This window comes from Triplophysa dalaica, chromosome 10, assembly GCF_015846415.1.
Source record: "Triplophysa dalaica isolate WHDGS20190420 chromosome 10, ASM1584641v1, whole genome shotgun sequence".
NCBI lineage: Eukaryota > Metazoa > Chordata > Actinopteri > Cypriniformes > Nemacheilidae > Triplophysa > Triplophysa dalaica.
The window spans coordinates 19,687,086-19,711,997 of record NC_079551.1 but is presented as its reverse complement, the minus strand read 5'-3'; the positions used below and the strand labels follow the sequence as shown (position 1 = coordinate 19,711,997).

The window sequence follows — 24,912 nt, the reverse complement described above, 5'->3', positions numbered from 1 at the left end:
ATATCAGTGATGCTGGAGAGAGAGAGAGAGAGAGAGAGAGAGAGAGAAAAGAGAGTTTGTTTCCATTGTGGCTATTAAGGCCAAACTTTAAACAGGAGCTAAACTATTAATGATAAGTGTAGAATTAGCACAATATCGATAATCATTGTTTTTAATAGATAGGCGGATCTGGGGAGGACTTAACCCACAAGATTTTCCTGAGCCCCCCCCCCAAATATATATCCCGCCGTCAATTAAAATAATTACAAAATTGATCAGAAACATGTAAAATGCATGACATGAACTATGATTTGATACGCACCCTCAGTCTTAATATCACGGTTATTGTAAATACTGGTATATTGTGACACCCCTAATTGCGTAGTTCGAAAAGAAATGTCATTTCTTTAAAGCTCAAGACTGCAAGTGAACTGTAGCTCTAGACGAACACACACCTGAGTTGTCTTCGTCCTTGCGTATCTTGAGTTTGACCAGATCCTCACTCTGCTGCAGGATTTGAACAGCGTCCTCCATTGAGCAGTTCTCCAGACGTATGTTATCTATTGCTAACAGCTTGTCTCCTGGCTCCAGAGTTCCTGTTCTGCAGAAAACAACCATGAAATGGGCTTCAGTCCCACAAATACACACAAAACAAGACTCTGGCTGCAAAGTGTGTTCTTGTTTTTACGCAAATGTTAAGAAATGTTTCTTAAACAGAAACGTGTGACGTCATGAAGGCAATTTAATGCTTTTTTTCCAAGGAAGGGCATGAGAGTGAGCAAACAATCTTGTACATAAATGTTTGGGCGATCAAATCCTTTAAAAATCTATTAATTCTAATAGAAAATCGAATAATACATTATGTCTGCTTGTCTCCCTCGACTGGCAACACACATATTTTTTTTACCTATTTCTAAAAACTGCAACTTGGAACAGCCTGAATAAATGTTAATGATGACATCATTTTTATTTTGGGGTGAACTGTCCCTTTAAAAAAAGGATTACCCCTCCATCTGTCCGGACCTCAGAGAATGTCAGTATCAGACGTATAAAATGCATTTGACATTGGTGTCCACGTGAATATTCATTTGCAGTATGTGCTGTGGTTGTATGACTATGCACACACATGTGTGTATTACCTGTGGGCCATGCTGCCTTTTTTAATGTCAGAGATGATAAGCGGCTCTCCGGGTTTCTTACTGGCTGTTGAAAGAGAGGAAAACACAACAACACAGCAAAATTTCAGTATGCCTGGCACAGACGCACGGTTTCAAAGCAAAACGGAAAACTCTTATCTGACTCCAGCACACGCATAAGGCAAACGTTCACAGAGAATACTCTCGCACAGATGGAATGATACATACTGTATAATGTACCAGATTTCAAGCACAAGTGTAAAAATGATCAGCATCTATCAGCATGTTGTGTTTTTCAAATGGAATAAAAATATCATCACAGGTGAAGTAACCCTAAAATATGGGAGTGTACCACAATGATGGGAAGACATGGTAATAATACCAAGGTACTTCGAGAAAGAAAGAGGTATTTATTTGATGTTTAAAAAATACTTATCATCAGGATACATGTCCAAACTCCTTTTTGTAAGTAACACCAAAAATGTTGCGAATGTGATATGCCGTTGCACAGCATTTTCACATTCAGCACAGGAGTCCTTTGACTATTGGATCGAGTTCATAGCACACATGGAACAAGCTCTTATTTATCTGATCGAGCCGCACACAAGTTTAATGGCCAGTGATGCTCTAGTGTTTATCAGAGGAACGTCAGGTGGAAAGAAGCCAGACAGGCACATCGAGTAAACAACTCCTCCGAAAGACTAGACGAGGGTTCTTTAATAACAGCTCCTCAGTAAAGAAGTCTCAGCATGTACTATACCTCTGGACACTGGCAGAGAGACATGTCGTATATCGAGTGGTCTGGACTGGAACATGTTCCATTTGGAAAACAATACACAGATATGACCATGTGACAAATAGAGCGGATGTCCAAACAGTTTGTGTGTTTACGGATAACGTCTCAGTATACGTTGACAGGTTTGAGAAGTTAAAAGAAGAGCAGTAACTAGGTCAGGGGGGCGTTTGCGAAAATCTTTAAAAAGATCACGAGACTGGCATGATCAAATGTTTTCCTCTAAGAAGATTTGTCTGGAGAGCACACAGGAAAGGGGGTGGGAAAGATACCGTACAGTACAATTTTAGAGAGAAGATTTCAAGACAGTCAGCATGTTTTCATTTACAAGATAAATTTGAAAAAATGTGTGAAAACGCTTGAATTTGTCATTTTGACGCATCGATGTACGATTTTAAAACAGGTCAGGTTGGTTTACGAATAACAATGTGAATTCCTAGTAGCTCGACGTAATGCAAATAATAATCATATTCTTAACATGGGACTAAAAGAAAAACAATAAGACATAACATCAGTTTACAGCTGTTCAGTTTGTGGTTAGTATTGAAAGACTTCACAGTATTCTGACATGTTAAATCTCAAACAGTGACTGAATATCTCTACGTCTTCACATACTATAATACTACTATATGTACAATGTGTATGTAAATTGTATTTTATACATAGTATTTTTGATATTTTCCCCTAAAAATATCTCTATATTTTATATTATATAATTTCATTTCATTTTATTTGTTAAAAACAAGGAGTTGTCAGATCTTACCACTGATAGTGAGGCCTAGCTCTACTCCTCTCTTCCTCTGGAGTTTAACATGGAAAGTTCCACTGCTGGGCACAACTGACTCTGTATCAACAAAAACAGCATCAATTATTAAAATTTGAGTACATATAATTCTTTAAATATTAGTGTTATATTAAATTCAAAGCAGCTGTGACCAATCAAAGTCAATGAGCAGAAAGTGAAACAAACGTGCCTAACTAACCTGCCACATCAAACTCGATCTCCAGTGAGACCTTATTGGCCAGAGCGGCATCTCGAAGAAGCTGATTGGCCTCCTCCAGCGTTCCATCTTCTGTAGGAATTCCATTGATGGATAAAACTCGATCACCGACCTGCAGAAGCCCACACCTGATGGACAAAATGAGGTTTAAAATGGCCAAAATCTTTATTGGTGTAAGCATTAAAGAAAAATTATTCCTACTGATATACATTACATATTACAAGATTATTTATTATAAGATTACTGTATTAGATTATATATTATATAACAGCATCATCACAATCCGATGCATACTGCACTCAGAAATAACACGCGTTTGATAAGAAAGCTCTGATCTGATTGGCTGGCACACTTTAGAAGGCAGAATGGGCTAGTTTAAACAAAAACTGTGTGATGTCACCAGGGTGTTTCATTAAGAATTTTTAACCAAAACATCCTGTAGTTAGACGCATACATACTATATATACACAAATGTACACATTACACAACCTCTTCCTGTCTGTGGGAAGTTCTTAGTGATTTTTTTGCTGGTTTTATATTTAAGATTATTTTAATACATTAAGAGGAAAACAAGCCAAAAAAATGACAACACACATCAAACGTAGCTTTCTCAAACAGCTCTATTTAATTCAATGTTAAAAACCATGTGTATGGAAGAGAAGAGGTGACATCACGCAGCATGACTTCAAGCCCAAACACTGCAAATGTCACACATCGCCACAGCAAAACACAACTCAACAAGCATTACATCACTCGCTTCATGGTGAAATCTCACGATGAGTCATGCAAGGCGCAACAAAATGGAGAAAGACACTTATACATTTACTTGTCTATGAAGTGGTTTGTGTATGGTCATTTCTCTGATTGTGTGTTGTTCTTTCACAGGCATTTCAATGCCTAGTTTCCCATGTGTAAATAGTGCAAATCATGTACAAATTTCTTTTGACAGCCGCAATCTCACATTTGCTGATGCAGTCTAAATGCCTGTCGAGTCTTGACCCAGATTCTGAGGTAAAATCAACTCGCATCCAACTTGATACTTGCCATGGGCTTCTCTCTTACACTGTAATCTGATTTTCGACATTTGGATGTGTTTTCAATTTGAGTTTGGTCATAACACTTATTTTAACAATTATTCACAGATACCGTAGGTGCCTTTTTATTTTCCAGCGTGAACTAAAAGTAAGGGAAGTGAACTAAAGGAAGGTTTATTACTGTGCGCATTCAGAGTGACTTAACCCATGACATTGGTGTTTTTTAGCGCTACGTTCTACTATGCCAACTGAGCAACAGAAACTCAATACCAAAAGCAAGAGAAACTGTGTTTTCATGCAAAAACCAAGACAAAAGTCCATGATCAGTTAAAAAATTATATTTTGTGTGTTGAGCTAATTTGTGTTAAGAAACTCAAAAAAGTTGGTTGCTGAGACGGTGGTATAGGATTTACCGTAAATTTTACCATGTTTCTCTGTGGTTAGTAGGTTGCTCTGGATGGTTGCTAGGGCTTTGCTAAAAGGATCATTCACTGTCACCTGGGTTGATGTCAAGACAAAGCTTGCAAAGCCTGTAACCTTTATAGGGGTTCACACTAAACGAGAATTAAGCGATTTGCGCAAGCAAATGACATTTAGAGTCAATGCAAAGGCGCGAATAGGCGATGCGAATGAAGCAAATAATTGCCGCGAACGCGTGTCAATCTCCTCTTCCCTGCAGTGTTGCAAACTCTTTTCAATGGAAAGTAGCTAAAGCCTGCCGACAAAAGTCGCTAAATTTCGCCAGATGACATCACACGCTAATTTGCATATCAGCGACGTTATCACGTAGTATTCGACAAGCTAAGTGCTTCAGGTCTGATCTTGTCTCTACTCTCTGAGCTATCGTATGTAGTATTATAATGAAACAATTCACCCAAATGGACAATAAATAGGTTCTTAAGTTTTTTATACTCAATTATTTTTGTGTTTCTGTTGGCAGACAACAAAAACTATGTAATTGTGAGTGAACTTAACCTTCTAAAACTATCATGTCACTATCAGTCATGGCATTTCATCAAGAGTGTGGAATGTGTTAGCTTTAGCCTAGCTCTTAGCGCTCCGCGCTTCCTCCGCCTTTATTTAAGATCTCGACGCCGCCGGCGAGCACTTCTGCCCGGCCGTGTGGGGTGCGTAGCATCGGTTGTTTTGGCGATCTCAGGAACGAGTTGAATGTTGCTGATATAACTTCCGGGAATGCGCAAACCGATATCCAAAAGCTCATGCCGGGTGTACGATGTGAATGCACAACAGTTCTGAATGAACAGGCCCGAGATGAGCAAGAAAAACACTATATAATTGCTAAAACTGGAGAGACGCTGAGCCTTGCGACGTTCACGCGTCGCCATCCTACCCCATCCAATGGAATGTGGTCGTTCGCGTTTGGTGTGAACCCGGCATTAGCCAAAAAAGTATCACGCCTATTGCTACCGCTCTGGCTTCATAGGAGACCAGAGGCTGTTTTTTTAATGCATGTCAATAGCAAAAAGAAGCTTCACTACACTGAATAAACCGATACAAAGATCTGATGATGATAAAAATGTTATATGATGATGTCACTGCTATTATATGATTGGCTGAGGTGCCTTTCATGATCCACATTAGCCATTACACTTTCTCCAATTGTAAATTTTACAGATCCTTCCATCCCTTCTAAAATAATACAATCTCTGGCTAAGACGTGCGTATGGTTTATAGTGTAAGACCTACCTTTCAGCTGAGCTGTCGGGCTCTATGAAGCGAATGAGAGGAGGGGCGGAGAGGGTCTCCGTTGCGAAAATCCCCCCTTGTAGCTGAACGCCAAACCCATTAAGGGGGTCTCCTCTCAGAGTGATCTCACTGGACTCTGTGTGGACGATCTGACCGCCAGGGCCCACAGAACTTGAGGCTAAAGACACAGCTGAACACACACGAGTCATAAATACACGGCAAAGAAACAGAAAACGATGACAAGTATGCCTCCTAAGGGGGTATTTTGAGGGAAAATTGTACACCCTCTCTATATGAAGTCAATCCTAAAATGACAACAACCTGTACTGTATTTTAAAATGTTTTTAAATGCTTGGCCTGCTATGTTCCCAAAATATCAAAATGTCCGGTGAGGACAAAATGATGATGTAATGTATGAGGTCATAATGAATTCAGTACTGTACAACTCTCTAATGATATCATAATGGCACCAAAACGTTTAACCGAGGTCATGATGTTGATATTCATGGCTCTCTTATGAGTTTATAATGACACTGAGATGTACAGCAACAGATGATGTCATACAGTAAAACAGTCACCTACAAGAGCTCTTGTGCTCTTTTTTCCTCTGTCTCCTCTTCAGCATGGAGTTCCTTGGGCTCATGGGAGGGGCGGCACGGGGCAGCGTGTTTGAACCCTGACTGGTCATGCCTGATGTGGTGGTGGTTGAGCTCGGAGAGAAGTTAGTGCAGACTACCGCTGAGAGACACAGAGAGAGATAGAAAGTGTAACCACATAATAAAAGGAACGCAGGAAGCTGAGGACTTAAATGTAGGTTAAAAGTCAATTTTCTGGTCCCCAGCTGAATTTGGGGGTATAGAATCAGCTGGGACCTACATGTCCGGGTTAAGTACAGATCTCCGTATTAATGCATCATTAGGTGTTCTTCAGTTCAAACATATTGTAGGGCATTGCGAGAAACTCAAAACGAAAATATCACGAGAATTTTTTTGTTTGGTGTCCGTAGATTGGAAGTCAATGGGGGTAAATGTTGTTTGGCTACTGACGTTCCTCAAAATATCTTCTTTTGTGTTCGGCAGGTGAAAGAAAGTCATACATGTTTGGAATGACAGTCCGAATTAATGAAGAAATGTTCGATCCCTTCAAATGCAGAGTATCTAAAAAGCATGTTTCTTGTTTGTCAAATCATCTTGGAAATGCATTTTACAGAATGATGCAGGTAGTTACATTTACAGTAATCCTGAGAGCTGGATGGGTTACTGGAGCCAGAGGTCCACGTTCCTGTTTTACATTGACCGGGATGTTGAGAATGGCAGTAGTTCACGCAGGGGTCCCAACAGTGAGGGTGGTCACTTTTCTGGACTTTCACTACACAAAAAACAAACAAACACACACAAGTGGAAATGACATCATCTCAGTTATAGATGTTATTCAAATGAAAAAGCATTGTACCACTAGGGTACCACTATTTGTACCTCTGGGGGAAAATGATGTAATTCTTCATAGCTTTGTTGACACATCATTAGTCTTAATTGATTTACTAAAAGTCATGTTAAATAATTCAGTCCCACAGTGAACACTAAAGTAACAAAACGGTTTCCAGCTAAAGGAAAATTTCACCCCAAAATAAAGATTCTGCTATTATTTGTGCATAGAATGAAAAATGTAAATGTATTTATAAATCTTGATTTGAAACCTAGCTCCATGCAAACTTGAGTGTAACAGATTTGACCTCACAGGGTTGATTTACTGTACGTTTGTAGCACGTACTGTAACAATGTGGCATGGTCTTCTCGATATTGCTCTCATTAACACTCATTTGAACACAGAAATACTTTATTAGGAGTGTCGAAGTTCTGCCGAAGACGTTTTTGAGTGATTGTATTTGTCTGTGGTGCTGTTTGGGGAAAGTAATGGTGCAGGCGAAACAAGGAGGAAGCTCATTAGAAAGCAGGCTAATAGAGTTCTCTGTGCTACAGGCAGGACGTATAATTGAGTGCTTCTGTGTGAATGCATGCTGCTTCTAATTTGCTTTGCAGATACACGGCATCTCCAAGTGCTCATCTTGAACTGAGGCCAGTAGCTCTGGAATAAGTTTGAAAAAAGACCCTGTATTCTAATATTACAGAATTAATGACACTTGAAAGTTTGTGCTTTAATGTTCATGTCAAACAATTAAAATAATGGTAAAATAAAGTCATTTGAGTAATTTAGGCGTTAAATTAAAAATTTCTACAAACTTTTACAGTACTTGTATTCTGTTCTTTGTCTAGATTATCTTCTTGCACATTTGACAAATTATTGTATTTTGTTTTGATTTGATGTACAGATTGCGCATTCATCATTCACTCCAACGTTCCACAGTTGTGTCACTTACTGTCGTCAATTTTAAATAAAATGTACGTTAAAGGTACAGTTTGTACGAATTAAGCAGTAAAATATCCAAAAACCACTAGACCAATGTTATATATATTTTTCAGCTGAGTACTTACAATATCTCAAATGTTTCCAACTGCTTTTAAATCCTGAGAAAATTGCCATTCTAAACAGTGGACCGCGGTTTAGTCGCCTGTCAATGGTGTCATATCCGCGCTACCCTTTGTTACCGCCTTTACTGACGTAGCAACCGTGTGACAATGTTGTAGACAGATGCGGAAGTAGTTTGTACCGTCGGTCCGTCCAGCATTATTGCAAATGATGAGGGTACGTTCAAAATAACTTTTACTATGATGCATTTGAACACTTAAAGCTGCGCAGTGTTATCACACCATCAAATTGGACAATTACTGTAAATTCTATGACTAACAATTTAGTTTTAAACCTTACATTACTCACGTCTAATTCATTATAATGAAACAAAATGATTTCATCAAACGCAACATTTATAAAACTTTCTTACTTTACCTTTTCCGCTAACATGATTTTTCGTTCCCGTCTGATTGATGTATCAGCGGTACCATCACGGTGAAGTTGAAGAAAACATATCCCATCATTCCACGCTTCTACACAGTGTCATCAAGCTATGCGATTGTTGTTGTTTTGATCGTGAGCCCTCTAGAGGCGATTTCTACAAACTGTACCTTTAAGTAACATTTTGCGCTACATGGGCGTATAAAAAGTAAAAGTCAAATTGTGTATTAATGCAGTCTCTTTCACATTCACTTTAATTTTCACAATACTCGATATTCATGATATTCTGTTATATTTTCATAACAATTAAGTTGATAATATTGAATGTTCATATATCGCTCAGCCCTAGAGACCATGTTGTAGAGACCATCAAATAATTTTTTTATATTATGAAATTACTTTTTCTAGCAAGCACTAATCTGATCGCCTTACTTTAAGCATCTTCACACCATAAAACATTTTAAGTCATTTCAACTTAAAATTCAAAATTTTGGAATGTGTCGAGTTGCTGTCACTTGTAAAATAAATACAAAAATGTTATATTAATATTATAATAAAAATAATAATTAGATAAATTATACAATCGTTTAATATTAGTAACTTTATACACAAAATAATTATTTATAATTATAAAAATGTTTAGCATTTTTGATGAGTTAAAGCAAATAAATAAATAAATAAAAATAGTAATTCCTAAGAAAACTGTAAAAATGTCAAATTATTAGTACAAGTATTTTTTTTAAGCACAAATACATTAACTAATAGTACACAGATATTTATCACAATACTTTACTTTACAGTTTCTATGTTTCTTGTTATTTTACTGTGTTTTTTATAAAAATATGTAGTTTATAGTTTTAGTAAGTTAACAAGTTGAAACTAGTTGCATCAGAACTACCAAACTGGTATCAAACAAACACAACATCACAGAAGCAAATAAAACACAATTGATAACCCTGATTGTCAATTTAACTTGTTTAGAATAAAATACAACAAAATAATCACAGCATTTGAATTGTACAGCAATTTTAACCATTCTTAACAATCAGAAAAAAGTGCAATGGTAGAAAAGTCTCCTTGTATACTTAGATTTGATTAATTAATTTGCATATCAAAATTAAATGATTTAAAACTTTTGACTAACATACACAGAACTTAATAAGAATCTCTGCCACTACTTTATATTAAAGCTTTAACAGTACGTTTGACTCTGCCTTTAAAATAGAGGCGATCCTTATTATGTCGTCAAACTCTGTAACCAAGTAATGTGACATTCAGCAACGTAGCTTTACCCTCCACTGTCTCTGCATAAGAGGATTTATAAGACTGTGAAGTGTGTGTGTGTTCGGTTACACTATTTCAGTTTTAATGAAACCTACGCTACTTCATTTAATCTTTGCCACTCAACAGCCATCATATCCTGTATACACAACATTACTGAATTAACATTACATTAGCATCATATTTGTATTTGTGTCAAACCGACAGAGACGAGATTTTACAGAAATGCCACTTTTCTGAAATATTTTCAGAAGCCAGGTTAAATACGACTATCTGTTCGTCTGAGAGCCAATGAGGCGTCTTCTAATATTTAAGAGCCAAATCCCTCATCCTGGTGGCTTATGCTAAGCTCATCTGCTATGTCTTGAGGAAACACAACTCTGTCTCTTGATGTGGGAATTGGGAACACCAGGAATGATGACCGTAACGGTGGACTTTGGCGATGGAAGCTTAATGTGAGTAAGGAGATTAAAATATTACTGTTTTAAGGCCACGTCATTTGTCCAAACTGCACAAAACCAGCAGGTGACTAGCGCTAAGGTTATTAGCGGCTTCTTTGTAATTTAACATTCCATTCCATTCCATTTTCTACCGCTTATCCGAACTACCTCGGGTCACGGGGAGCCTGCGCCTATCTCAGGAGTCATCGGGCATCAAGGCAGGATACACCCTGGATGGAGTGCCAACCCATCGCAGGGCACACACACTCACTCATTCACTCATTCACTCACACACTCACACCCTACGGACAATTTTTTAATTTAACATTGAATTGTTTAAAAATTATAGCTAATAGATTTCATTTTCGATATAAACAATGAATGATCTCAAGTATTGGGATTTTGGCGTCGAAAGTGGGATGTGGGATAATCTTGATGTCTGTGACTTCTAACCATGCTGTACCAACTTGTTGGAATTACGTCATACATACATAACAGGCAAAACTAGAGTTGCAGATTTCCTGTATGTCTTCTGCAGAATATTTAAAGAATGTTTGTTACCAAACTACATTGGCCCTATTGACTTCCATTGTATGAACACAAACTGGTAGAGACATTTCTCAAAATATCTTATTTTTTGTTCCACAGAAGAAGAAGTAATATACAAGATTTCACCAACATAAAGGTGAATAAATGATATATTTTTGGTTGAACTATCCCTTTAAGCTAACATAATAAAATGATGTGCAGTCGCCACTTAATGCTTTCACAAGTACTGGGCAAGAATTGGACTTGATTGAAATCAATGGAGGGTCATCTAAGGTCGTGGATGATTGCATGATGCATTTTCGTAGCAGACGTAGATGCAAATGAGAGCTTCAGCCACAATGGCTTCCATCTTTGCAGTAGCCAAATTGCCTCGTACATGCATGAATCTGTGCCATCACAAAATACGTTTATGTACTCAGCGATAACGTGCTATTGATTAGATTATCAAAGAACAGCTCGAAACCTCATGAAGACTATAATAGCAAGCACAAATTCAGGGATCGAAAGCAATGCAGTTTGCACCATTAGACATCTGTTCATCTCTCGGATTTGCATACAAACGGGTTGAAAATAACTAATCTAGGTCTGCGGCCGTTGTCTGTGGGTTTTCCGGGGGTGAGCGGGACCGTGATTACATCCGTCCTGCCTTCTAAAGCTTGTGAGGCAACATCAAGCACAACGAGAAGCTAATTAAATGAGATGACAGAGCGGTCTCGGGCATCCAGTGTTTCCCATCCTCATTTGTACAACGGTTGGGCGCTCCATAGAGGACACATGTGAAGTTTGTATCTCCATAATTAGCGGGAGATTATTATGACCTCCTTTTGAGCACACAGAAAAACAAAAAGACAAAAATACTGTGGCAGTACGATGATGTATGGTCGTGAATAATAACCTTAATCATAGACCATAGTATAATCAAGGTATTATAAAGCAATTCGAATCAATGTGGGAATCAATGTTCTTAGGGTTCCTATACCAACCATTAGCTCATCCCAAAATTAGACATACTAAAAGTAAAACAAATGTCAAATGAATGTAAAAATGTCTCTACCAAATTTAACAAAATTTGAGCACAAATAAATTGTGCTACTCGCTTGAAGTTGGACGCTTGAACATTTTGAGTTTACTCACTTCATTCTCGAGTGAAATTCGCATCAATAGCACGGGAAATTCATTTCACAACAGACGCGAATTCGCATCATGGGAGGGTCTTCTGTCAGGTGGCTTCAGTCTATATATATATATATATATATATAGATCGTAAAGAGCATTTTTTACAACTTACCAGATTGTATGACCTCCTCATTCACTTCCTTCAAAGTAAGATTTGTTTTATTCCTGTTTTGATAACAGTAAGATAAGATCTCCAGGTATCCTCATACAGATCGATGATTTTGTCCTCCATTGTTATTTCGGATTTCTGCCTCCGCTCGCTACGTCATTATCACGTAACTGATAGAGCAAGCTCCTGATAGGTTAAGGTGGCACACATTTTTGCAGAAGTTCAGATTTTTCAACTTGCGCGAATCATGCGCTAAGCACGTCAAATGACCGAAATGCTCAATTCGCTCCAGGATATTCGCGCCGCCTAATTCACGAAAATTGCGCCATAGGGTGTTCTATTGCATCTTTGCATTGACTTGACATGTAAATCATTCGCGCTTAACGCTTCATTCACTTTTGGTCGGAACACAACATAAGACTAATCCATGTCTGAAAAAACTCTGAGTCTCTCACCAGTGTCCTGGGGTTTTCCGGACAGGCGGGTTTGGTGAGCGGGCAGGATCTCTAGTTTGGTCTGATCAGAGGTGCTGGCCAGCAGCTGTGTCGCCTCCAGAACTGAACAGTGCTCTGTGCTGGTCCCATCTATAGACAGGATATGATCACCCACGTGTAACGCTCCTGACCTGAGGTGCACAGAGACAACTGCTAGAACTGTCATAAATGTGTGATATGTTAAAGACAACAAGACAAGTCAAAGCAACGTGTACCCGGTCTTTGCATGACAATAACTATTTCAAGCAAAGAATGGTCGTATGATATATCCAATAAACACAAAAAACATTTTGCTCATGTTTACTGAATAAGGTCTGTGGAGTATGTACCTGTCAACTACACTGCCCGCTTTTATCTTATCAATGATGATGGCCTGCTTGTTTCTGTGCAAGGCAGCGGTCAGAGTGATACCCAGACTCGCTCCGGGTGATTTGGCGATCTCCACTAGCAGAGGACCAGAAGCGTTTGTGACAGAGTCTGATAGGAAAGGGATAAGGAGAGAGGTTATAGTTACACTGTAGTTACTCGGTTCCCACTCTGCATCTGATAGACAGAATTTCGCTTTGTTATATTGACCTTTACCTTTTAATGGAAATGCATGTATTGTTACATGGAACTTTTATTTTGTAAAAGTAGTAGAAAGCAGTAAAATTACCTACCAGTCATTGCATTACCTACAGCACACAACATATCATAACTGAAGGACTTCGATTCTTAAGATTCACTTTACATTCTGGCACGGCTGCCAGACTCACCCATGATGGAGACATCATACTCGATCTGATACAGGGCTTCTTGGCCACACTGGGTCAGCACGGTGAGGGCGTCGCTGTGACTAGCATTGTGTAAGGACACACCATCCACACTCAGGATCCGATCGCCCACTTTTAGCGTCCCTTCCCTACACAAAACACATGCGAACATGAACAGTAAACACAAAGGATTTGGTAGGTAAACCTCTTCTTAACCTCTGCCATCCCCCTGGGCCCACCTGTGCGTCCAATATTTAATCATCAAATGTCCATGAGCACCAACTAGACATATTTGACCCTGGACTATAAAACTTTTTGGAAAACATGCTCGATTTTGACATCAAGATTTCAAAAGCTTGTGGCTTGAAAGGGCTTAAAGATAGATTTATAAATATATTTAAACGTTAGTTTTATGAGTGGATGCAGCAAAATTGCTAATGGCGGGAAACAGGTCTACAAACATCGCTCGCTTGCGCCCGCTCTTTAAGAATTACCCACTCAAGTTTGGTATCTATGTAAAGCTTAGAATTTCAGCTTTTAGGTTCATCTAGTCTCCACAACATAATTACAGCGGTAAGCCAATAGAGAGCGTTAAAACAAACAAAAAATATAACAGTAGAAAGTTTTATATTCAGATTTCAGATGATGGAAAAATCTAAATTTAAATAAAATTAACCCTAAACCCTCAAAGCGCCAAAGTCGTAGAATTGCAACAAGACGTCATATTAATAAAATAGGCTCTGGATCTTAATATGATGTAATATCTCATTTGTATCCCATTCAAATGAAAAAAAACAAATATACTCGTACAACTTAAGACTGGTTTTGTGGTCCAGGGTCACATATATGGTCTCTATTGAAAGCTTAGAACCTACCCTTCCCATCAATTTTGAATTTATGTTACATAAATGACCAAAATAAGGTTGGAATTCATCTTCCCAAACAATATTCAATAAAATACCTAGTAAAATATTTTGGAGCTTGAGATTAACTGGAAAAATGTTTAATCATTATGAAATGGCCAAATAATACGGAATATCTTGGTTTTTATTTTTTTAAATGTATTGCAATGCTCATTTTGTCACATTTTAAAATATTAGACATCTTTTACACATTTGTGTGGTATGCATAGTGGGTAACACCGCTAATGGCCACGCCCCCCCCCCCCCAATTGAGAACCACTTCTCTAAATATCTCATAGTTTTAAACAAACTGTTGCTCCTTTTTGTCTACATACAAAACCATAAAAATGTGCGCACAGCATGCAAAGAAGTCCACCATCTCTTGCAAAAGTATGGAAAAATCGATGAGGAAAATATTTCATTCTCAAAACATTTTTATTTTGTCTCAATACTTCTATTCTGTACTTCTCTCTCTCCTTCGCTTCCTCTCTCTCCTCTTTCTTTTACAAACTTGATGTCCCTATTTTTAAAGAAAATCCTTTTAATAACACTCCTGACACCACCCCTAACCCATGACAACACATATGTAGACAGTAAGTAGTCTTAAATGTGTTTTTCACATTACACAGGATTAACACTGTGTCTACACCGGACTTTACTCAAAGGACATTACAAACGCAGAACTTTACATTTTGTCCGGATGTGGCAAACTTTGTGTCGTGTTGCGTCCAGTGTAGACACGGATTTAGAGACACGTAATATGTACAATGCATATTGTACTTGACTTTACAGCATACATATCATCAAATAAATATTATTTATATAAACAAAGAAAATATATTTCTAATATTTATGGTCTCAGAGTCTTCCGACACTGCACAGATGATTAACACTGCATGTAAAGAAAGACTTGTATAAGATATTTTCCTCATGAAATATCCGAGGGCCTTCATGATCTCACATGTCAATCATAGCAGCAGGGGCATCTTTGCCTCCGACAACAAAGGAGTCTCAAGATCTTCCATCTCTAGAGAAGTATGAGGAATTCATTTTACTCTCACTGAAGGATTTTCCATGATGCTAATGTTGTATGTAGGGAAAAATGTTTTGAGAAAGAAAATAAAAGCAAGCTGTTGCTCTCTCGGACCCAGTTTTAGAAAATAAATGTATGTTTGAGACGTGACACTTCAAACATGAAACCGATACTTAAATATGGGAAATAAGTGTTTATGAATTATGATTTTGTGTGAAAAAATCAATTCAATTCAATAGTTTCAAAATATCCACAAATCCTAACAAAGCAAGTTTTATTTCTGTGAAGGGTCTTGTTATTTACCTGTCGGCGGGTCCTCCGGGTCGGACATGCGTCACCACCAAAGGTCTAGATTTGTGCCAGTCCTCGTGAGAGCCCCCTGTGTTATAAATACACACCAAAAACTATAATTTAATAACGGCCACAACACAAAATCTTATAAAATATTACAAGATTCAATATATAACAGCAAATGGTCCTCCAAACGCGATAAAATCCAGTCCCACCTCTCATAACGAAGCCGAAGCTGTTGCCTTCTCTCTGCAAACAGATGTCGATTGTCTTGGAGATAACACCTGAGGTACTGTCTGGTGCTACGGGGTAAACACAGGAGAGAGGAGATAGTGTCTTTAGATCAACGACTTTTACAGGGCGCTGGCAAAATAATAATAGAAATAATCCTAACAAACAGAAGGTCAGGCAGAAACGCAGAGCTCATAAATAGACGAATTGTCTGCCATGCACATGATAAACTGACCAAGGATGAGTTTATATGAGCACGCATGCCAAACTGGCCAATGAGAAACAGTTATGTCAACAGGTGAATGATGAATCTGCATGTGTTTGTGTTTTAATATTGAAGCTTTATTTATTTAACTGTCTGATAACTGTAACCCCAAAACGTTTTGCCACTGTTCTATCATTTTCATTGCATTTGATGTGTGACGCTAAAACATGAAAGTCAAATATAAATCTGTTTCCTTCAAGTATAAAGGGTGTCATAACAGATGGATTGTAGATGTTAAGCTAGTGTCCAAAAATGTTCTAACAAACACTATTTGCGTTGTACGTTGTAGAGTATATTATTTGCTCAATAACTTCAAACCTGACAAATGAGTTTGTGCGAAACTTTCTGCTACAAAAGTGCATATGATACTTGAATTTAAATATATACCTCTTTGTTTATGATGTTTTGATATCGAATGCAATGATGTTCCAAATAATATCAGTACTTTGTATGTTTGTCTTGATTTCCAATATAAATAAATAACAGTTCTTAAACCAAAATACATTACATTTATTTACCTGAGATGCAAAACAACCTAGGATATTAAACGGGGAAAAAAACTAAAAAAATTAAGAAGAATCAAATAAATAAAAAAATACATATATAACAATTTAATGATGACATAAATTCTTAAATTAGAATTACATCAGGATTGTCATGTTTTTTTGCAAAGATGTACTGTAAATCAGAACATTTTCCACTCGAGTACATCAACACAAGACAGAAAGATGCCCTTATCAAACCATTTCATGGGTTTTTAAGATGTGAACGGGTTTTCTTGAAGTAGCATTTAAACTGAAATGCAATATAACCTTGTCACCTTCTATTTTCTCATGCTTTCACTCGCTTTATTTTGCTATATATACATGCTACCATGCACATGCATTGTGTCAATGTGTTCACTGCGGCTCTGTCCTTCAGGAAAAACACTTGTGATGACAATGGCTCATGAATGGATGCGAGGGATCATTTCAGACTGGGTTTCCATTGGCAGGAACATGCCACAAACAGGCAAAAGTCAGAATACTCAACTTCCTACCAGCTGACGGGAGTTCATACTCCACTTCCAGCACGACACGCTCTCCGACGTTTTTCAACAGACTGATGATCTCATCGTGGCGGAGTTTGGTCAGATTGATGCCATTGACCGACTTGATGTAGTCGCCAACGTTGAGCTGATCGCTCCTGAAGAATACAATTTGCGTTGAAGACATAATAAAATCGGAATAAAAATGTCTAATTCAACCATACAGATTTACATTTTCTCTTTTACCACTACCAATTGAGTATTTGCATTGTAACAAAAGCATTGAAAAGCATAGCATTTTTAGCTTATTAGCATTTTTAAACACTCTCTGCATTAAACATGGACAAATGAATCAATCAACTTCTGATGGTCCGGACAAGCTGCCCGTCAACGGTGGAACTCAAAAACATAATTATCTTTTCAATGGAACGTAAAGGCAAAGCGAGAACTCTTTATCTGTAGCAAACACTCCACAGGCAGTATAAAAACGCTCATTTAGATGCTAATTAGACAAATGAGTGCTAGTCATTCTCTTTGTCCTCTAGGCCAACATGAGTTAGCACAATGATGCCTCACAAAAAATCTGTCACAAGCCCAGAAGTTTTCCAAAACAACATCATACCAGCCGCAAGGAAACATAAACAAAAGATGGAAACACTTTCACTTTTGTCATTTTTTTATTTGAAGACATGACTCTAAACTGAAGTTAACAGAAATTAGGATATGATAAATGATCTTAAAATGACACAATATCATACAAATCTAAGGACAATTTATCAAATTCCAGTTTTCATAAACATAAATGTTGCGTTTAGCTTGATTTAACTCCAAAATGTTTAGCAAATTATGACTCTATTATGTGTTGCTATAGAGCCCATTCGGGTAAAAGTTGTCACCTACAATCTACAGTTTTTCAGCTAACAATCATCCATATTTTATGACTCGTCAGATCAATATCTGTGAATGTCAGGTGATTATGTAGCTGCCCTGTGATTGGCCGATTTAAATCTGGCTGTCGTACAAGCCTTAGGTCAGTGACAAATGCAACAATATTGCTGAGAGTTTGTGTGTGTTTTATGTTTAACTCTTGGATGAATATGTCAGGGTTTATCTTTGGTGTCAGGTCGAGCCCTCACCTAGCCGCAAGCCCACCCGGTCGTAGGTTGGAGACTCGGGGTTTGCCGTCCTTGTCCGTTCCGCCCGAGATCGTGAGACCCAGAGTGCTTCCTTCCTTCTTAATCAACTCAACAAGCGTAACCCCGCGCAGCTCTTCTGCCCGAAAACACAACAGCCGAACACACAACCACACACACACGTACAGGAGAAAGAAGTCAGCATGGAAGGCCACGTATCATGGATCATTCTGTGATTGGCTGCCCTCATATCACATGGTTGATGATTTTAAAATGAGTATGCAAAAGTTAAAGGGTTAACCCTTCATTTTACAATTCACGGATCACAATGTTTAACTTCTGACAGTAGAAAGCGAAATGACGTGATTTATTTAATACACTTTTACTTCCAGTTGACTAAGCTAATCCAATTAGTTTTAAAGAAGAAAGAAGTCTCGGATCAGCAGTGCTTCTAGCAAGCAGTGTGATTCAGATGCTTTTCAAGAACCGCAGGAACATCTGGAGAACACTGTTAGCAACAGCCTCGAACCCCAATCTCAAACACCCATCTGAGTCAATGTGGCAAGAAGAACTCAAATATCCCCGATGGGAAAAGACAGAAACACAATCCCGACATTAAAAGAACTACAGTATATGCTGCGGATAGGATGACTCGCCCTACGGTGGGCATGAGGATTGGTGTGGGTACAAACAGAAGAAGAGATGGAATTGGGTGTACCTGGGATGCTTTGTCTTCTGGATATGAGTGAGTTGTCAGGCCCTGTTGAGTCCTTGTTCCCTTTGGAGTACGGGCCATCATCTGTTGGATAAGAGTCCGTTATTATTGTACAAAACCATAGAGAAAAGCCACCCATTTTAAGACGAAGTGTGAAAAATATTATTCTGTAATTATTATTTTTTTTCATTTGGGATATAACTTTCCTTTGTGCAAGATATAAAAACAATATAATAAAGCGTTTTCACTATTGTAAGTCTCTCTTCACTTCAAGAGAATGAATTTCGCACTTAGTATTTTGTCTTGTCTTCCAGTATAAACAATAAACAAAGTACAAAGTTTATTCGCAAACAGACGACTCAATTCAAAAATCATGTTTTTTATTATGTTATCATGTTTTTAAAGTGTTCTATTGTGTAACACAGCTGTTTTTTTAACTTATTATTACTTAATCAAAACAACCCAACTGCTTGATATTATTGAAATGCACAATAACAACATGATTTTTGAGTGGACTAGGATTAGGCCTTAGTTAAATTGTCATTTCTGAAAACATACTTTACAAAAAAAACATTACTGTGTGCATTTCTTGAGACAAAACAATCTCACTGTTATATTTATGATGTGTTTGTGCAAGTTGATTTCGATCTAGACACCTCTAACATTTTAGTCGGGACTTGGTTTAAGCCCATGTTTGGGAAACCACCCCTTCATTAACTTTACCATCAAGATACATCGTTTGTTTTCTGAAAGTAAACAAACAAACAATCATTTAAAATTAAGTTAGTTGTTATTTAGCACAAGAAAAAATATTTGCCATTGGGGAAAGAAAACAAATCATATTTTCCCTTTGAAATAGGTTGATTTTTTATCCCATTGACAAATATTTGGAGTTTTAAGCAAACTCGCTTTAATTTTTGTATTTTCAGGAAACAAGACTGTATTCAGAATGTATTCATTTCATCTTATTATTTTCAAGCTTAGTATTCAAATAAACAAGTGTACTGTACTTCATTTAATGCTGAAGGAATATTCAGAGAAACCAAATCAGTCTTTACAAAAAACATTTGAGTGACAGACACGTTGCAGGATTTTTTTCCCACTAAGCCGAATGGTTGAGTTTCCTCGTTTTACTTTGAACAGATGAAACATTCATGAGCCCCACAGTCTTAATTTCTTCAAACTTTTTTTACATAAATCTAAAATTTCTGTTGTGTTTGGAGTTCCTCCGCACTAAACCTCTCTGATGTTTTCATGCGTTTGGAACGGTTCAGTTCAATCTTTCACAAAAACAAACAATGAAATCCAAAATAATGTAAAACTCACAGCTGCGAGTATTACATTTACGATATGTTTGTCAGCGGTCTGTTAGTGACTTCAGGGGACAGTTAACCATAAAATCAAATTCTATCATTGTTCACTCCCTCTCATGTCATTCCAACTTCTGTAAAACCAACTTGTTTGATGGAAAGAAGTATGAACATTCTTTCAAAGAAAGTTTCAAACTGTGAGAGACCACAAAAATGAGGACATAAAATCCTAGATTTATTCGTCTTGCTCCTATGATGTGTGATGCGCCGTGATGTGCCGAAGAAAGCAAACAACACACAAAGAGATTTTCAAACACAGGCCTGACTGTGAACACAGGAAATCTTGCAAATTCTCTTTGAGAATACGTTTTTTATTGACTGTACGCTTTGTTTATTATATATGTTTTCAATATAAACAAATGCGTACATATAACCTGTTATGTAATTTTATTGTAGAGAAGTCGCATCTGAATAAAAAGCATTTGAGGTGGCACAGCACTAGATACAATTTTACTCTAACTCAATATTGTTGTATTTATGTCTTCACAGTAATTAAAAAAGAACGTTAATACAGTTTTGTAAAAATAGCTGCTGACATTATCACCTGACGGAGTTTACAGGCTCCACCATTTTTTCTGTTCCACCTTAAAGCATCTGCACACTTGACTCCAACCACTACCGTCACTTGCACACAGCCTATTTTTTATTGAAATAATTGCTAATTGCAATGATAGTGTTTGTATACTTTTGACAGAAAATTGACAGAAGAAAGAAAAGGGTTTTTTGAAGTGATAACTTTTATACTTATTTCAGATGGGCTTATTGGGTCTAATTGGGTATTGTTGGAGAAAAAGAGTTCTTGTGCGTTTGTCCTCGGGGTTTCCCCCGCAGATCAGGATTTCTGATTCGCGATCAGGCCGGCTCCGATTTTCTTCCGATCAGGTTCATTCACTCTTAACACACATCACACCACAGGGAAATCTGATAAGATAATCATTAGAGCCATTTAAGATCATGGGGAAATTACCCAGGATTATCGGAAGTGGAAAAATCGGCCCCATTATCTTGCGGGAGGCCCCGGCATTAGTGCCACATTTGAACAAATTTGGACTTTAAGATTATACTAACACGTGGTTGAGCAAACAACACCAAAAACTAAAATGTCCAGCCATCTTGTGCCATTTTGGCTTTTTTCCTCAGAACTGAACGCCTCACAACACATTCTCATTTGTGCGGTCCGCAACGCAGCAATGCATTTAAGCTGCTATAATCACGAATTCCCTGATGTGACTTGTTGCTTGACCGTGTGACTATATAAAAATGAGATACAAATCCCATGGAGCCCTCACCGACTGACAGAATAAGTCCAGAAACACACTAGACGGTCTGCAGGGAGCAATCTAAAGTGTTTATTGTAGTATTTGTGAAAAGTTATTACTGACAGATATAAACGTTGGGATTAGCCTCCAGTGCTAACCATCACCAAACATACAGCATGACTCCCTCATCTCGACATGCTGAAAACTTCATCGTATCACCATTCACAGTGAGCGGCATTCGGCTAATCTTCTTGCACGCTCAGGGGTTTTGGAAAGCTTCCTACGTCAATCTATCAAACAAGGTGCTTTAGCTGTGATGGGAACCTCACTCACAAGAGACAGAGTCACGCGTGTTTGTCACTAAAGTGGCATTTTATAATTTTAATGTTTGCATTTAAACATTTTCGTTCGGCCTAGCTAACAGATTGAGGGGCTACAGAGAAACATAAATGTTGTACACAAGAAGGTGAGACTCGATTCAAATTAAGACCAATAATAATGTTTATGGTGTTGAATTTGCAAGATGCTTCTGAACAAAAATATATCTAAATCATTTCTACTGCACACAGCTTAACAGAAACAATAAAGCTAATAAAGCTTAAGTACATTAAAGCTACAATCTGTAACTTTTGTCCCTCTATCGCCATCTCTGTTTGAAATTGCAGGTTACTTTACATACTGTATATTTATTTTTAGATGTGTAAAATCGGATCTGAAAAGCTTTTGAACATTTATGTTAGTCAAGGACCAGTCTTAGAACAACCCCTATTTGTTAATGCACTTGCTTAAAAGTTTTTCGGGTTTTATGCATAAAAAAGTTACGGATCGCAGCTATCTAGATTTTTAGATCAATAAGATGAGAAGTTCTTGTTACACTTGAGTGTTCTGGGATGTTGCTAGCGTGTTGCAGGTGGTTGCTAGCTGGTTGCCATAAGATTTCAGTGAAATGGACCTTCCTAAGGCCAAAAAGGGGAACCACGCGACAATAAATCCCACCACACAGTCAATCAAAACAGTAGTTCTCTGTCCACGCAGCTGAAGAGTGTGCACATACAGATGTGCATTCTATCTATTCTCATACCTCACCAGACGCTATGCTAATTGCTATAATTTTGGATTTATAAACTTATATATTTAGTCTCTTCTCATCCATGTTTGATAATTAATATTCGTGAGGTACAGAACTTCCAGCAAATGAGATCGCTGTTTGGGCGGAGCTGTCATCCATGAAGTTGCAGAAACAAAACAATAACAAAAAAGAATTTAAATAAATTAATCACTGTCGAGGCTTAGTGGTTAGCACGTTCGCCTCACACCTCCAGGGTTGGGGATTACCGCTTCCGACTTGTGTGTGTGGAGTTTGCATGTTCTCCCCGTGCCTCGGGGGTTTCCTCCGGGTACTCCGGTTTCCTCCCCTGGTCCAAAGACATGCATGGTAGGTTGATTGGCATCTCTGGAAAAAATTGTCCGTAGGGTGTGAGTGCGTGAGTGAATGAGTGAGTGTGTGTGCCCTGCGATGGGTTGGCACTCCATCCAGGGTGTATCCTGCCTTGATGCCCGATGACTCCTGAGATAGGCACAGGCTCCCCGTGACCCGAGGTAGCTCGGATAAGCGGTAGAAAATGGAATGGAATGGAAATCACTGTCTATAAGACAATATATGAAAATATAATGCTTGCATTAGACATTAACAATTTTCGATTAAAGAACGTTATAAGCACAACACCATAACATCGTACAACACAAACGGCTGTATTTAAAACCTATATATTCAGTTCATAAGGTACGAATACCTTTTAGTGAGCACTCTACACTAATTTGGTTTTAAAGCAAAGCCCTCAACTGAATGGCTCTAATTAACCTTAAGATACTGTAGCTGTAATCTGGTAGAGCTCGAGTCTCTTTGTTTAAACTCTACATGTCGTACCGTAATTACGGCACATTATCAGCACCACACAGCTTGAAGCTTCGTCCAGAAAAGAAACCTGCATCTCAGGTGATATGTGCTTGACGCGTAGATTGCAAACAAACCCAGAGCAACATCTTGGAGCAAAACACAGAGACGTGGAAAATTACCAAATAAAAACCTTCCAAAAAACACTAACAAACTAAAGCACATTGTATTTCACATGTTCCATATCACAAACAATGGTACCCAACTCTGCAAGCTCAACATGCACTGCACCCATGCACAAATTTACATACAAAGGATGTTAAATATGGAAACAATCCATCTCAGGTGATCACATGACCACACTTCCATACATGAACAATGCAAGGCAACTATAACGGCTGTGATGTATGGCACTCTGGAACTAGTGTCCATTGAGAATAGTATGTTTTAAATTAGGGGAGGGGGATATGAACACAAAGTCATATTTTCCCACAGTAACAATTTATATATCCAGACAATGGGCCTCATTCATGAAACACGAGCAGAAGGATTTTTTGTGTAAATCGTTGTGTAAAAATGTACGCCTGCTCCCTACCACGTGTAAATGTCGCGTAAAATATTAAAACGTTCAGTATTTCTTAAAAAAACTGATGACATTGCATTTTGATGCTTTTTTCATTTTTTACTCTTTAATTTTGGGTAAAACACAGAGCTCGCCACTGTCCTTTTTGCACAGCTGTCCAACCACAGTAGAAAAGAGGCGGGAAAAACACTACATTGACCAACCATCATTCACAACAAAGGAGAAATTAATATGGCTGGTTACTGGATTTTTATAACGGTTTATTCAGTAATATTATTTAAAATAAGACACTATAGTAACATATAACTGTCGTGTGTATTCCAAATCACAGCAGCGTCTCTGGAAAAACGTACAATGCTTCCAAAGCGCTCTCAAGCTCCACCAGCTGGTCATTTTCAGAAGAGGTATTATTACAGCTGGCTGAAAACGCTTTGGATGACACACTTTAATTTATTGGTAAGCATACAGCCTATTATGCATTTATGCAATAATGTTGCCAAACCAGAGAATGAATTCCAGAGGATTCCAGCATTCTAGATACGTAATTTGCGTAGCTGTAGTGCAGAGACGGAGATTATGCAAATTGGGATTGGCATTGATTAACATATTAACAAACACTATCAAATCTGACGTTTACGAAAGTTTTCGGGAAGAGTTATAAACATCAATAACAAATAATATTACAAGCAAAAGTTTTGGCAGTGTTTTTAAACCATGGGGCTTTTGTGACCCATTCAAATTGAGGTCTTGGTTTGCACCATTTTCAGACCTTGAATTAAAATCAGAAGGAGTTTAACAATATACTTTAAAACCCGAAAAAGGAAAATTTGACTGTTTGACAACTATGA

At 37.9% G+C, this 24,912-nt stretch overlaps 1 protein-coding gene across 6 annotated transcripts in view; it reads right to left on the bottom strand.

Annotated features, from left to right (window-relative positions):
• The window catches only part of grip2b (glutamate receptor interacting protein 2b), a 95,844-nt gene that overhangs the window by 12,633 nt on the left and 58,299 nt on the right, over nt 1–24,912 (bottom strand). For 3 of the 6 annotated variants that reach the window (XR_008907727.1, XM_056759071.1, XM_056759073.1), the window contains exons 2-16: nt 18,962–19,042; nt 18,247–18,382; nt 17,123–17,268; nt 15,803–15,889; nt 15,600–15,675; nt 13,365–13,510; nt 12,939–13,086; nt 12,571–12,740; nt 6,878–7,018; nt 6,233–6,388; nt 5,651–5,840; nt 2,892–3,037; nt 2,672–2,752; nt 1,119–1,182; nt 435–580 (exon numbers count right to left, since the gene is read on the bottom strand). Coding sequence is in view for 5 of the 6 variants with exons in the window: in XM_056759071.1 (XP_056615049.1) it covers nt 435–580; nt 1,119–1,182; nt 2,672–2,752; nt 2,892–3,037; nt 5,651–5,840; nt 6,233–6,388; nt 6,878–7,018; nt 12,571–12,740; nt 12,939–13,086; nt 13,365–13,510; nt 15,600–15,675; nt 15,803–15,889; nt 17,123–17,268; nt 18,247–18,382; nt 18,962–19,042 (1,914 nt within the window). In the remaining variant the exon portion in view is untranslated. Of the gene's footprint in view, nt 1–434; nt 581–1,118; nt 1,183–2,671; nt 2,753–2,891; nt 3,038–5,650; nt 5,841–6,232; nt 6,389–6,877; nt 7,019–12,570; nt 12,741–12,938; nt 13,087–13,364; nt 13,511–15,599; nt 15,676–15,802; nt 15,890–17,115; nt 17,269–18,246; nt 18,383–18,961; nt 19,043–24,912 lie in introns of those variants that run through there. The other 3 variants (XM_056759072.1, XM_056759074.1, XM_056759076.1) reach the window with 2 other exon arrangements.